This window comes from Protobothrops mucrosquamatus, unplaced genomic scaffold (assembly GCF_001527695.2).
Source record: "Protobothrops mucrosquamatus isolate PMUCROS unplaced genomic scaffold, P.Mucros_1.0 scaffold527, whole genome shotgun sequence".
NCBI lineage: Eukaryota > Metazoa > Chordata > Lepidosauria > Squamata > Viperidae > Protobothrops > Protobothrops mucrosquamatus.
This window is the reverse complement of record NW_015386835.1, coordinates 439,925-456,393: the sequence shown is the minus strand read 5'-3', so window position 1 is coordinate 456,393 and position 16,469 is coordinate 439,925. Positions and strand designations below refer to the sequence as shown.

General features: G+C 37.0%; 1 protein-coding gene across 1 annotated transcript in view; it reads left to right on the top strand.

Annotated features, from left to right (window-relative positions):
* Positions 1–59: 59 nt before the first annotated feature.
* The window catches only part of ARID4B (AT-rich interaction domain 4B), an 86,638-nt gene continuing 70,228 nt past the window's right edge, over positions 60–16,469 (top strand). The window contains exons 1-2 of the mRNA XM_015816922.2: positions 60–151; positions 265–388. Coding sequence (XP_015672408.2) covers positions 60–151; positions 265–388 — 216 coding nt within the window. The remainder of the gene's footprint in view (positions 152–264; positions 389–16,469) is intronic.

Genomic DNA, 16,469 nt, shown 5'->3' with positions numbered 1-16,469 from the left:
GGGGGGGGGGGTTTGTTAAGAAGCGGTTGTTGTTGTGGCAAGTTTCTGCTCTGACAGAAATGGCGTCAAAGGCAGCGGGTGAGGGGGAAGGCAGCCGCGGGCGTGGGGCTCCGAGAGCAGCGGCTTTTTGTGGCTGGAGCGGAGAGGCGGCGTAAGAGAAAGGGGGGGGGAATGTGTGGGGGGGGGAGGGCAACGGAGAGGTAAGCTGGAATGGGAGACGAGGGGAGAGATTCCTGCAAAACGGCCCCCTCCCCACACTTGCAGAGTGCGCCCCGTTGAAAAAGGGGGATGGTGCTGTGGCTCAGTGCTTTGTTTTAAATTTCAGGTCCAGCCTTGGCAGCACATTCGCTTTCGGATTTTTCTGCTGCAGCCTGAGTTCATCATGAAGGTAAACCCCTTTATGGGAGTTGGGGGGGGGGAAATGGGGCGTCGCGGAGGGTTATGTTTCTCCGAGCTTCACTCCCTGGTGTGCGTATTGTAGCCGTTTTCAGTTCCAGCCTGCGGATTATTTTCCTCCCTTTAGCTTTCAGGCAGCGATGTATATGTGAGTTGACTTTTTCAATTTTTTTGTTTTCGTATACTCTTGCTCTGCGTGTGCTGAAAGCAAAATGTAAATCCGACGTACTGGAGTTTTTTTTCTTCTGCAACACCTTAAAGGGAAATGAGGACATGGCTGCTTAGGCCAGAACTGATAGCTTGCTGGAGGGAAAAGGAGGATTTCTTTTATTTCTGGGGTGCTGGGGAGGCTTATTTACCTTGTTTTGTTTTGTTCATTGAAATTAAAGGATAGCTGAAATGTATTTGTCTTTGTTCTGGAGTCTGGTTGAAGTACATTTTTGAGTTCCCGGAAGTATCTTTACAATATTCGTCTACTGCATAAATATTGCTGCAAGCTGTAGAGAGTGTTTAAAAAAAAAAAAGAATGCAGGTTTTTAACCAGGGGATACAGTATCTGTATATGTGTCTGTTAATTGAAAGGCACTGTCAGTTGGTGATCAGAATCTTAAAAGTAAATGGGATGAAAAAAAATCTAGTGTGTTCCTTATTTTTAAACTTGCAATATCCACAAGTACAGAATCTGGTGTGGAATCCTGATCATGAATATCATCATTTTTTAAAAACTGTGGTAAAAGTTGAATTTCATATAGCCTGCTAAAGACATTTTTGAAAAACTGAAAATGAAACGTTGTATAATACTGGAATTGATAAGCCCTGTCTACCATCTTTGTTATTAAATATTATAAGTTACTTCATTTGTTAAGGAAGGCTTTTCTTTAGAGATATGATAGCTGCAATTACACATCAGCTGTGCCGGAAACTCTAGGAATAACATATTAAATACTTCATACAAGTATGGCTGTTTTCAGCTATTAAACTTCATAATGATTCTTTTTTCCATATATTCTTTCTGAAATTAGTATTAAGGTTGTTTGCAATAACAAGGAGAACAAATGAATATTTTAGTGCAGTGTCTCTTCATTTAATTACAGAACTTATTTTCATTGTTTATGAAATTTAAGACTGATTTAGGATGAAATTCGTTTTGTTCTGAAACTATGATTACAGCAATAACCAATTTTAAAATATATAGCTGTGGAGTATTGGAGAAGTTATGAATAGAAAACTATATTATAGTGCCATCTTTGCTCAATGACTCTTGAATATAATAGTTTTTAATGAATTGGCAGTTATATTTTTAACAAATTATTGAATATGTGTATAAAATGAACGTTACAAATTACTTTATAATTCAGACAGTGGGGTGTATGGATACTGATGTCTAATCCATGCTTCAACAAGTAGCTTTCTGTTATATACATTAACATATTTAAAAATTAGAAACTAAATAATTATAGTTAGCAAAAGATTATAAATATTGAAAACAATGTGATTGTTTAAGGAATGAGCTGCACTTTTGCAAATGAATTATCTCCCAGACCCTTTCTTTTTGTATACCATTGTGGATTTCTATAATAGAATTCAGAATAGTATTTGTATTTTACTTTGATACTCCTGTTTGAATCTGGTATCTCTTGTCTTTAGAAGCATACATGATCCTATTTCTCTAAACTTGGTCACAGCTGAACTGAAGGGTTGTGGGAAATTTCCCAGTCTGTTTATCTTACTGTCTGACTTCTCTTTCAGTGACAGAAAGTTGATGTACTTGTTTCTTTCTTACCATTTTATCCTGCCAATTTATATGTCTGTTGGATAGCATGCTTACATAATGACTAGCTGGAGATTATTCTGTGAACCTTGTGCATGAATGGGGATTTTAACCTGAATTTCTTTGTTCTAATTTTGTATAGTGTGTGAATTGGACTTATCATTGTACATTAATATAACTAAAAATAATATTGAATAGGAGAAGGTGGAATGGATATAATTTTCAGAATACATAAAGTAAAAATGATTGCTCTTCTTCAGATTAAAATTACAAACTGGTACTCTTCTTGGAATTTGTTCTGCTGTGCTTATGGTCTTTTAGGCTTATATAAAGAACAACTTGTTCTTTTCTTTTTTCATCATTAAATAAGTTTTGCTTAGCCAAGCCTGGTCTGTTAGCTATCGGCTGCCAAATAAATAAAAATCACTGCTCCTCTTGATATGATCACTTGTTTCTATTGTGTGTCAATAGAATGTAAGAGTTGTCTCTGAAAGTGTGACCAAGTTCCTAGCATTCTAACTTTGCAAGTGGTGAATAACCCAGCTACTAGTGAACTATCCAACCACTCAAAGGGCTGTAACTTCTGTCAGTAAAAGGTAAAAACCTTCTTAAGCTACTTCAATTCATGACTCCATCCATGCAGTTTTCTTGGCAATGATAGCAGTGGTTTGGCTTTGCCTTCTTTTGGGCTTTTTTTATACTTCCTTATTTAACCAATAGCTCCAGGATTCCCAGGTAGTCCCTCATCCAGGTAATCAACACCAACACTGCTTACCTTTTGAGCGATCAGTTAGGTCCATTATGGGACCTATGCTGAGCCACTTCTGGCAGTAACAGTCTTCAATTAATGTAGAGACAAAAACAATGTCCCATGGGTCTAGTTGGAAGCCAGTTTCTAATATATTCCCAATTAGTTAGCAGTAGAATAATACTGTTTAGAAAAAACAGTGATATAAGAATGTAATAAGTTTCAAGTTACATTTGAGTTATAGGAATAAAAGAAGAACCACATTCTGCCAAATTTTGAACTTTGTAACTTTTTAGAGATAGGGATAATCAGATAGAAAAGTAGGCAGGGAAAAAGAGGAAATACCAGCAGAAGAAGATTGCATTCAAACCACTCTTCTAGACATTAATGCAGTGTTTCTCAACCTTGACAATTTTAAGGCATGTGGATTTCAACTCCCAGAATTCCACAGCCAGCATTGCTGGCTGTGGAATTCTGGGAGTTGAAGTCCACATGCCTTAAAATTGTCAAGGTTGAGAAACACTGCATTAATGCTTCAACATTTCAGAATCCCTATCTACTTTGTATCTGATTATGCTAATTTTATCCTCTTTGGAGAGGACAGTATATGTACATAGGAACTAGAGTTTACTATAAAGAGAAACAAATTAGGATTTAGTTTAACTTTAGCATATTTCCTAGCTTGTGATCGCAAATGGGAATCCTGATGAAATACATTCTAGTTAGTCTCTTAAGTAATGCACCATGAGTAATTTTTTCTGGCTTTATTTATCTAATTTATAGAGCCTCCCATCTCAAAAGCAAGTGACTCTGGGTAGCATACAACATGTAATAGTGGGTGGCATACAACACATAGCAGTGTATTTTAAATAATAAATAACATAATTACAAATCTGGACTTAGCTAAAATAAAACTGGAGTTTAGTGCATGTTTTCTCCTACTTCGAACTGAAAAAGATGAAGGGACGAAGCATCTTTCCAGTTTGGAGCCTCATTCCTGTTGGTGCAACTTTTATCTTTGTTTTTGAAAGTAGTGCATGTTTACATTCATTCTTAGAAGAATCAAAGTTAAGAACATGTGATAAATATGTGGCTGAATGAGATGAGAAGCTTATCTTAGTCTAAACTGAGCAACAAACCTATCAGAAAGGAAAGTGTTGAGATGAAAGAAATTCAGCAAATGAAGTTATTTCTTTCCTCTCCCTATCTCCCTTGGTTCAGATTTCTGACTTCCTTTTCTTACTTTAGTGAACCATATTTAACTTTTACATGTTTATACAAGTATTCAGATTAAGTACAGCAGTATATCATTGAAAATACATCTCAGAAGGATGTACAAATTTATTGAAATCATGTAGTTTTCTATAAGTAATGTTGAAATGTGACAGGTTTTTCCTTTAAGAAAATTTTGTTTTCCATTACTTCTAATGCTTTTATTGCTTTTTTTGCTTTTATTGTTGAGAGGATCATGTGGAGAATTGCACACTGTTTTCAAATGAATCATGAATTCATTGAAGTAATTTCTTTGATCCCTTCTAAAAAAAACCTTCCTAAAAATGTCAGGTGTGTTTTAATGTTTGCTCAAAAGTAATTAAACAAATTTTTAATTTTGTTGGATTCAGATTGGTTCTTAATAGGGAAGATAGGAAATTTATTTGAATTTATTTATTGAAAACTAATTCATATTTCCTGAATTAGTTTGCATTAAATACAATTTAAATGCATTTTAAATTGAATGTTGCTGGCATATCACAAAGCTATATTCTTTATTTTTTATTCTTCTCCAAATAGTAAAATAGTCATCATTCATGTGGTTTATCAATCTATGATAAAATTATGAAAAATACATTGGGGAAGCTGTGTGCAAAATAGCATATATTATGGAAAAGTGCTGAGAAAATGAATGTATTGGTGGATATTGTACATAAAAATGCAGTTACATGCATAAGCTTATGCAAAAATGGATCAGGAAGAATTATTTTCTGCAAACAGTATAGAAATCGGAGCAGATGACTTTGTTTCTAGCTCTGAAAACTAAGCTAATTGTATTATAATCAGAACTATTTTATAAATTTCTAAATCTGTGGTTGGGAGGCAAGCAAATGTGGGAGGCAAGCAAATGTGACATAGTAACATAGTAAGAGACAATCAGAGTGGTAGATAACATGCTTTATATAGAGAACGTTGTAACCTTTCTTATATTGTCTATTGAAGTTAATGACATTTCCTAACATACTTGAATAGTGCATGCGTCCATAATGGGGCCAGGTTATTTGCCAGACCCCAGTTCTTCCTGAGGGTATTTGCCTACTCCATCAGGTTATTTAAGACTGGGCATGCTCCAGGCCTCCCTCCCCCTTAAATGCTGCCTGCTAATGAGACCTAGGAACTCTCCCTTTTCTGTAACAGCCTCTATCTTGTGGAACTTCAGGATCCAGCAAGCTTCCACCCTTTTAACTTTCCAGAAGGCTACAAAGAGCTGACTTTTTCCTCAGGTAGCTGTGTAGAGTGAGTTGGGATCCTGTGGATAGTCTTGTTGGATGTATTTGACGAGGATGGCTGGAGTGCCAGAATTTTTGGTTTTGATTTTAATTGTTGTTTATTGAGTTGCCCAATTTCTGAACAGAATTTAAGTGCAGGGAAATGCCTTTTTTGCACACATGTAAAGAGATTTGCTTTTGTTATACTGACCATTTGTGTCAGTATCCTTATTTAGGTACGGTTATTTGTCCTGTTCTGAAATCATAGAAGTTCTGTAACAGCTGAACTTTAATACAGCAGGCATTTTCTCTTGCTTCTCTTAAAAGGTTTCTCTGAAGTGCTATGCTATATTGTGAATTGTTATAACCCTGTCCAACTCTTGTAGATGAGGACAACAACAGCTTATGCAGTTTCACATATTTATTTGTTTATAAGTTGCTATAATAAACAGAAGTGTAATGAACATAATACATAAAAAATATGAAAGACATACTGAAATAGCATAAAATCATATCTACTAACAATTTAAAGAAGTCAGAGAAATACTTTTATTTCATTTTAAAATACAAAGAGAATGAGTCCAAATTACAAACTGAAGAATCGGTGTTTCATTATTTAGGAACAAAGCAAATGAATGCCCTTTCCCACATACTCAGGAAGTGAGCTTTTGTAATCTAAGTTGCTGCTCAAGGATTTTTCTGCAGAGATTAGTAATTGGCCATGTGCATAAAAACATGAGAGGTGCCTCATATTGCCAACTCCTACACTGTTTAATGTTTTAAAGATTAAGACCATCTCTTTGAACTGATCTTGGAAAACAGCTGGTAAATTATCTGTGCTGGGATGATATTATAAGTCTACACAATGATAAAAAAGTACTTAAACATATAATCCTATACATGCCAAAATTGCCAGAATAATTCAGTTATAAAATCTATGAACAATAAAATATAAAACTAAGCAATATATTTTTTAAAATGAAGTAGTTACTGATTAAGGAGTACTCCCAAGTTGTGAACTTTTGAAGAGTTTATGCAAATTGTAAGGCAGGCTTCCCACCTGAGATTCAGTTTCACTTTCATCTTTATGTAATTCAGTATTGCATCCCAGCAGCTTTCACCGTATGCATTGATTTCTTAAATAACAAAGTATGATAGGATTAAATATTATCATTAGCATACTGATAGCACCTCACTCCACAATTCCAAATCACAATTCCAGCAGTTTCATAACTTTATATTAAGGAGACAAGATTGATGGAAATGAGAATACCTTGTGGATTTACTGTTGATTTGGCCCAGTGCATTCTAAAGATCTATTGGATAGAACAGCCATTATGTTTAATTCCATAGCATGGCATATGTAGATATATGAAATCAGGCATACTTTCTAGATCAGAAGAGATAAAGGATTGGGTTCAGTCAGAAAACTAAGAAATGAATGAAAACTTGTGATTTAATGAATGTGATGAATAGGCTTTGTACCATTGGTTTTCTAGAAGTTGTTTTGCAGATCAGAGAGGTTACTCTGCAATTTCCTCCTTTGACCAATGCTCAGTGATGGCTCAAAGGTGATTTCTACCCAGTAATGTTGCTGGGGCTGATCCAGGTTGAAATGGTAAGCCTATTGCAAGCCAGGAACTTATGTGTTGCCATTTTGGATCCTCCAACTCCTACCCAACATCTTCTGAGGTTAGAAACTATTACAAGGCTGGCTCTTGATGCATGTAATTGTATATATCTTGTACTAAGAATATGTTTGAACTCTGTAAAAGATTTCAGTATACAACTATTTTTAACTAAAAGGAAGAAATAGTTTTTCCATTAATTTATGTTAAAGAAAAACCCCAAATAGCAACTGTTTTTCCTCCGTTGTTTCTCTCAGGTAACAGTATCAAAAAAGTAAGAGAAATTAGTCAGGTTTTGGTATGTGCTAACATTGCGTTCATACTTCTTTGAACTGCATTTTCATATTAATCTGGGTTAGCTTTTAAAATAAACACACAAGTATGTGTTCAACACATGTTGGGCATGTTCTTAGATCTGAAAAGTAAATGTCAAAGTTGGGAAATATGAGAAACCAGGGGCATAATAGCATTCCAAGAAATCTGGGTAGTTCAGGAATGTGAATTATACTGATTCCTTTCCTTATACTGACAATATTACCAAGCGTTCTTAAATTCTTATTTGTGTGTGTCCTCTCTGTGGCATTGAGTAAATATATAATGATATAATCTCTTATCTTTAATCTTTCCCTTGTGTGACTATTACATAGAATTCTTTTCCGGTGTTTGACATATCTTGTTTTTGTGCTCCTTGTTTTAAAAGTTCATATTTTCTCCTCTCAAATTATATTTATATATGATTTTTTTTCATTGTATAGCTTTTGCTGTTGTTGCTTTATTTTTTGTTCTTACTGAATTTGTTTAACAGACACAAAGTTTTGTCATTCCAAGCATTTTTGTCTTTGTATTATATTTTTCTTTGTCTTTTTAACATGTTAGTAGGGATTTACTTATCTTCACTATGTAGAAATGCTTTTCTTAAAAAGATAATACATGAATCATATATAGTCATTCCGCTGGTAGTTTGAGAGAAAGTATTTGTTTTTCTGCATTTTCATACTGATTTCAACAGTGTGGTGATATTCCTGGTTCAATATATACATTTTTATTCATTTTCTGATATGAATTTTTGCATGTTTGCTGAAAATCTTGATTCTTTTGTTAAACATTTAAAAAAATATTTCATGGTGGTTAATATCTTTGCATGATTTTTCTTAATCAGAAAGTTAGGTAGTAAATAATTTTGTATTTTTTAAAATAAGTTCTTTTCTCATATCTCTTTAATCTCATTACAATGCTTACAGAAATTACAATTAAGGATTTTTATAATCTTATTAATGTCAGTGGCTATTTTTGACTTTGGCCATGCTGATTAGAAAGAAAGAACCCCAAGCTAAAGGATGCTATTCTTGAGATCCAGCATCAATGTATAAGATGAACCTGTACTTCCTACCCATTTACAAACATTTCTCCATTTCCTCCCAATATTTTTATTACTCTCCCCAATAAAAAAGAAACACTGCTTTTCCTAGAAATGTCCTGTTCTCAAAAAGGGGTTTTTTTGAGATTGCAACTATTCATTCAAGAAGCTGTCTTAATTTATACATTAATATTACTCATACTTACTCAAATAGTTTCAATCTCTAAGGAAAAATGCAAATATTATAAAAAGTGTATATAGTAGTAAGCTGGTTTCCAAGTAATCTAATCTAATGAAAAATCTCTGTATTGATAGAAATAACTTTTGAAGTATTCTTTGGCCAAATATAAGAATAGAGTAGAGTAGAATAGAATAGAATAGAATAACAGAGTTAGAAGGGACCTTGGAGGTCATCGAGTCCAACCCCCTGCTTAGGCAGGAAACCTATACCATTTCAGACAAATGGTTGTCCAGTCTCTTCTTAAAAACTTCCAGGGTTGGAGCATTCACAACTTCTGGAGGTAAGTTGTTCCACTGATTAATTGTACTTACTATTAGGAAGTTTCTCCTTAGTTCTAGGTTGCTTCTCTCCTTGATTAGTTTCCATCCATTGCTTCTTGTCCCGCCCTCAGGTGCTTTGGAGAATAGCTTGACTCCCTCTTCCTTGTGGCAAATCCTAAGATATTGGAACACTGCTATTATCATTGGTAGGGGAAAAATGCTATTAATAATAGTTTTCAATTGTTATAGTAATTTGCTTTATTCTATGTAGTTTTAAATTTAACTAGACTATATACATTGTATAGTTGATATCTAACTTTTGGATTGCACATTTCTTTTTTTATAAAAGGAACTTTACAAGTTATTACTAAATTTAATCTATAAGTAAGATCACTCAAATTAGTAGTGCCAAAGAACTAAAATCTAACATTAATCTGTTCTGCTGGTGAGGTTATAAAAAGTTAGAAAGTTGCAGGTATTAAATAGCCAGAGTTGATTTCACAAAAGACATGTCAATGAATCTTGATTCTCTGAAGCAGTGTTTCCCAGCCTTGGCAAATTCCAGGTAGGGGGATTTTCAACTCTCAGTGTATAATACTTAACAATGGCTATACTGGCTGTGGAATTCTGGGATTTGAAGTCTATACACCTGAAAATTACCAAAGATGGGAAACACTGCTCTACAAACTCAATGTGCTTCAGTAAGTAGCCAAGTAGGTTTCACAGATTTGACATAGCTAAAATTATCTTTATTAAAGGCAAGAAAGAACTTGTATATGTGTGGAAAATATGACTATTTTGCATATAAATTGGGCCCTATATATACATATGTCAGCCACAGATTTTAAATTCTAGACCTTTTTCTGGTGCCCTTGTTTGTAAATGAATTTTAACCATTCTTTTCCTAGTCTTAGTCGCTTCCATGTTTATATAACCATTATGGATTACCTTAAAATAATTGGTTCCTCCTTTGTCAGCTTCAGTCCTTATACCATCTCCTTCTTTAGTTTCTCCTTCCATTGTTTCTTGTTCACCTGGAATTGCCAGCTGCATTTCTTTCTAGTCACGAGAGATTGAATAGCCTTTCTCACCACCTTATAACTCATAATAAACTGCAGGAATGGGAAGAATTTCCATCTCTTCTGCCTGTTTACTAGGAGTTTCCCCATTTTAGAAACCTTCTCAGCTTTAGGTATAGTGATTCCTGTTATTCGTCATACCAAATTTACCTCCCCTTCCCCAAGCCTGTCTCCACTGTCTCAGTGTTAGAGGGCAACAATTAAAGATGGAACATATAGCCAATCAGGCAACAGCCCATCTATTTGATGAGAAGCTTGGCCTAGCAACCGTTGTACTAAGAACATCAACATCTGCTCTCACAGAAAGCCAGGGAAAGTCACAGAAAAGGAGATGGGTCATAATTCAAAATATCCAGCCTACCACAGCAGAACTGCAATACTTCTTCCTTCAAGAAAGGAAGAGCATTGGTTGAATGATACAGTTCTTCCCATTCCAAAAAAGGTGGGATAAGACAAAGGCGCACCAAAGACCATCTCTCCAAGTTTACACATTTGAATTTTGTTCTGCTGAGTATGGATTGATTGGATAGAGAGTCTACAGTCCCATGGAACAGATTGCAAAAGCACAGCTCCCAGGTAAACTTTTAAGTGTCAGTTTGTTCAACAAAGGGCAAGTGAGAAGGGAGGAGCAGTCATTCAAGTCAGCTGATTTTGACTGTTCTTGGCCATGAGAACTGGAGGCTTGTATTCTATGTTTACATCTGAGGGGTTAGACTTCTGTAGATTGTAGATGTCCTGGAATTAGCATAAAAACCTTGAAGAAGTCAAAACATTGTAAAGTTTGAGAAACATTGTAGTAGATCAGAGTTCTGTGGGATGTGAATCTCTTATTATGAATAGATAAAAATGGAAAAGAAAAATGTTTCCTTAAACATGTGATTAGAGAGGACACCTTGTATATAGCTTTATTTTTTTTCATGTGTATCTTGTTGTGGAGCTCTTCTATGCCTTCTGAGAGTTAGTAACTTTTTTTGTTTATAAAAAAATTCAGTTAAAGTTCATAAGTAACATTGAGAGTTCTGTAGATAGAAATTATTATTGGTCCACAGTTACTCTTGGAACCAAGTCATCTAGTCAGAGTGATCTGCTGATAGCAGGTTGAAGGCTAACAAAAAAATGTATTTCATATAGTACACAAACTAGTTCACTAATTAATTTTCTTCTTCTGTATCTGTGTCCGTTGCCTCTCTTCCAAAAGCAAAAAGTGCCAGAATATTTGAACCATTTTCAGTTCAAGCATGATTTACCAGATCGTCAGCAATAACTTATGTAACTTTTGAAAGAGTAAGCTATTCATGGAGGATAGATTATTGATAAAGGTTAGCTATGATAGCTGTGAATGACTCCTGTATGACTAGAAATATTATTTGTCTGTTTCAGGTGCACAGGACACATACAAATGGCTATTATTAAGTTACATGGTTGAGAGCTTCCTTTTAGGATATCTAGATAACCATTTCTGAAATAAGAATGATCTAGTTCTACTTGGTTTTAAACAAAAGCAGTATAATGTCAATATAGTAACTCTATGGTCAAATAAATGTCTGGTAGTCAGAAATGCCCTTCCCCCAACAAGTTGCTTTGTATCCATCTTAAAATTAATTTATTCGTCTCACTTTGCCCTTTCTTTGCCATAACTTTCAACTGTGGAATACATTTCTCTGAAATGAACCTGGCTCTCTACATTGTTTGTTGCCTTGCCTCCTACTACAGTGTTCTGGCTGAAATATCTAAGACACATAACAAAAATAGATATGCTTAGTTCTGTCAGCTAGGAGATCAGTAGCGATAGTTAGAGTTATGTAGCATTCTGGGTGCTAATCATGATGCAAAAGAAATGACATCAGAAGCAATACAATTTACAGCACAATGTTACAATGACCCCCCTCCCACACACACACACACACCTCAGCATAATTTAAGGCTGATTAGGAAAGTCTGTTCTGTCTTGTCCTTTCTGTCTGTCTGTCTGTCTATTTCTCTCCATGTTTGCAGCTTTTTACAGAGGAGGTTTCTCCTTTATTCTTTACAGTACTTTCTGGAATGGGCATGTGACGTTACTCTCTCATTTTTTGTTTCCTTTCCCCCCATCTTTGATGCATATAATTACATAAGTTGGATATACTATAACTGAGGCAAGCCCATTGTTAATAGAGCTTGGGAGTGACAATAAAATTTTATCTCTTTACCAAGTCATTTAAGAGTTGTAGAGGTTTTAAACAGTTCTTTATACATTTTGTGTGTGTGTGTGTGTGTGTGTGTGTGTGTATAATGGTTTAAATGGCTTAGCATATTTGAATCCTCCCATTTTGATTAGTTCACAGCTTAGATGGTTGGGTGTATCTAGCCAGCTGTAACTTACTGTCATAAAGCAAATAATAGCTTATCATATGGTGAACATGGCCTGTATCTTGCCCACAACCTTATTTCAAATCACTACTCTGTGGCTGATTATGCAGAATCCCAGCAGTTTAATGCCTTTATTTTAATGGTCATGCTGGATTTTATCAAGCCACAATGTCTTCTCATATAGTTGTTCTAGAAGTAGAAATTAGAGCAGTATTTCTCAACCTTGGCAACTTTACGATGTGTGGATTTCAACTCCCAGAATTCTCCAGCTAGTGTTGCTAGCTGGAGAATTTTGGGAGTTGAAGTCCACACATCGTAAAGTTGCCAAGGTTGAGAAACACTGAATTAGAGGAATGAAGATGGGCAAAGAACCTGAATGTGCTGATGTAGAAGAGAAGGAGCAGCTATGGGTCTTACAAAATTCTAGGACAGGGGTGTCAAACTGACGGCCCGCAGGCTGGTTGCATCATGTGGAGGATGCACCCACTCCAGCTCCAGCAGTGCAAAAAAAGTCACAATGCATTGCGACACATCACGTGATGCGGCGAGTTTGACACCCGTGTTCTAGGATTACTGCCTTACCCCTTTTTTCTACCTTAATAATAATAATAATATCTGCCTATCCCAGGTCCTTGGAAAGGATTTGATAGGTGGATAAAAATACCAGTTCCAGTCTAAGCATCTGACTGTGTGCCGACCATAATAACAATTTCAAAATTACATATGAATGAAAAAGTAGCAACAATGATGCATTTGTGACAAAGTAGCAACAGTGGTTTACTGTGATATCTGCAAGAAATACCATCTGCTTGCAAGTTAAAATTGGCCAGACCATAAAATAGACAAAATATTAGAAAAAGAACAACGATGGCAAAGAAAATAAATCTGGAAGGGAACAGAAATAAGGGGGCATCCCCAGTTGCCGTTGTTTCATTATTTGATGTCTGATTTAAATTCTGTCATAGAAATTTATGGAGTGTCTGGAGTAGGGTGAATATACTTCAGTACAGTAGTCTTTCCAAACATGTGAAAGATAGTAAACACCTGCTGAATACTAAGTTGTGAGGAGTTTCATTGTTACAGGTAATACTCAAATTCTGACCATTTGTTAGTAATCTTCATGGTTACATGAACAAAATTCAGCTCACCTGCACTTATAACTGAAGGGGCACTTCAACTTCTGCCATCTATCTATCTTGCCTCCCCCATGCATACTCTTTCTGGTTCCCTGCACCTTGCCTTGCAGGGCAGTAAGCAGCCTCATAACCACGTGCCTCTGCGGCTGTTTGCCATGCCCCAGTGAGGCTCAGCTGCCCCAGCAATCTTCAGCAAGCATTAATTTGCCCAGCTGTCTTCTTTCTTGCTTCCCTGCATCAATCTTTCACCTTTTGCACCCAGCAGGTGAAGCAGAAGTGCCTCACTGTCTTTGTTGTCTCATTTTTTGACCCATCTTCTCTGGTGAACATTTCCTACATATGGTTCTCTCAGTGCTGTCTTGGTAAAGCTGTGCTGCCTTTGAAAGCTGGAAGGCAGCACAGCTTTCTGAAAACAGTGCTTAGGGAGTCACATATAGGAAATGTTTGCCAGAGAAGTCAGATCTAAAAAGGAGACAAGGACAGCGAGCAACGTCTAGTTTGGCCATGGCAGTTGGGTGCCAAATGTTGATGCACGGAAGTTGGAAAGAAGGCAGCTGAGGAAATGAATGCCTGCTGGAACTTCATGGACTTAATGGTTTGGTGCCGTTCTACTGGTGAGCCATGTACAGGAAGCCAGAGAAACTGAAGTGCCTGGGATAGCACAGAAAGGGCAGTGGGATACTTTTGCTTCAGCTGGGTGCAGAAGGTGAAAGGTTGTGTCAGGAAGTGGGAGAGAAGGCAGCTGAGTGATTGAATGCTTGATGGCACTTGTTCGGCAGGCTGGAGTGGCTGGGGCTGCATGGTTTGGTGGAAGATGGGGTGGGGAGTTGGAGGCAGGCCCTTGCCTTACTGAGACTCAGGGCTGGGAAGGATTAAGCTCAGAATAGCTTCAACTGGGGTAAGTGGTCAAGTAATACCTCATGATTTTCAATTAGTGACCACAATGGAGAGTGTCAGGATTGCCATTGTAAGTCCATGTCATGTGATGTCTTGGTTTATGATGGCTGTGACTGTATAGCCAAACTAACTATAATGTAAATGTAGGTTCAAAAATATTTTATGGAAATTAAGAAATAGTTATTATAAATCAAACTTTAAGCGTAGTGTCTTTGATGTGATGACTGCTGGCTGTTGCTGTTTTGAATTACTTTTATAACTTTCTCCCATTTCTTAATATGAATAAAGTCATGTAAATAAAGTTTGCAATTCCCTGAGTCTTCTGGTGGCACATTTTGAATTTTGAGAACATTTTGTGAGTGATCACACAGAATGATTGCCAGTGGGAGACTTATCTGTAGACCAAGAACCTGTTACATTTTGATGGGCATGGGCAGTCCTAAAATATCCATTCACCTGAAGGCAAACTCGTGAGGCAGTTCATTTTTAAACTCTACCATTCTAATGTATTTTCCTTTTTTCCCCTAAGCAGTAGACACACTTGTAAACTAATTAGTAGGCTGCAGCCATAAGGAGTTAAGAGGAGTTGGAGAAACAGCTACAACTACAGCTATATGTTGATAAGCTTGGAAGTACTGTAGATACTATCAGTTCACCTAGGGCTCTACTAGCTGTGCAGAGAATAAAGTAGAATGCAAGATTCCTGCATTGGGCAATATGTAATAATAAATAAGTAATTTGTTCTCAAACAATGGAACATTCTGTCCGTCTCTTTGAATTTTCAAAGTCATTGGGAACAGAGTTTTGGAATATGGAGTGCTAAGCCATAATTTGCTTCACCACATTTTACTGAATTAACCATAGTTTCCTGTATTTGCTTATGTGACATAAACCATGGCTTATAAACAGCAATATCTCGGTAATTAAAACCACTGGATTAACATGATATCCTATTTTGATAGACTTGAATTTCAGTTATTAATTGGATTCATGTATCTCACAAAGAAGTAATATATTTAGTTTTTGGTTTTTAATGATGATACCCATGATGATATATAAATCATGATTATGAGTTTTCAATAAGTCCTGGTTAATGCCAACTATGGATTAGGGCTGCATATAAATACAAATCAGAGTGCTGTGCCATTGTGGTAGTTTATGCTTCTGTGTTGCATATGAGCTAAGACAGGGGTGTCAAACATGCGGAAGCCGTGCCCCCAGCTCTAGCAATGCAAAAAAAGTCATATGTCACGTGATGTGGCGAGTTTGACACCCGCGAGCTAAGAAAATTAGAATTTCTTGTCAATCAAAAGTTCCCATTCTTCTTTCATATGCATTGCGCCAACTCCAGGCGAGGTTCCCCCCAGAGGAGGAGAGAACCCACCATGATTTAAGGAGGTTTGTGGCGGCAGCGGAATTCATGGCAGATTCATCATTGCACGCTGCAAATTATTCTGCCAGGACAATAGCATCCAACACCGCAGCACGCAGGTTAATGTGGCTCAGACAGTGGCGAGTCGACATTAAGGCGATGTGGTTGGCGGCTGCACCCTACAAGGGCGGCCTACTCTTTGGAGAGGCCCTCAATCCCTACCTAATAGAGAATAAGGACAAACGCAAGGTCCTGGCCCACCTATCAAGGAGGACAGATAGGAGAATCTCTTCCTACCCTCGCAGACAGCCTTTTCAGTCAGAAGCAGTTCCAGAACCTACTACCTTTTCCCGCCCTTATCAACCCAGATCGGACCGACAGGGCGACAGATCCGGTAACAGGGACAGATTCAGACAACAATTCCAATCAAAGCGCCCCTTTCAAGGAGTGGGGGGTCGCCTTTTTCGAAAATCCAAGTGACAGCGGGGAGGACTCCCCCATTGGTGGCAGGCTGGCTCTTTTCGCTCACAAATGGCAAGCCACCTCCACGGACCTTTGGGTCCTAAATACCGTCAGATTCGGCCTCTCACTGGAATTCATCTCCAAACCCCCGAACCGCTTCATCCCTTGCCCATCACCCAAAGATCCGACCAAAAAGAACCTCATCAAGAAGGCCATTCAGCACCTCCTGGACATCCAGGCCATAGAACTGGTGCAAAAAGAGAAACAGGGACAGGGATTCTATTCCATCTTAT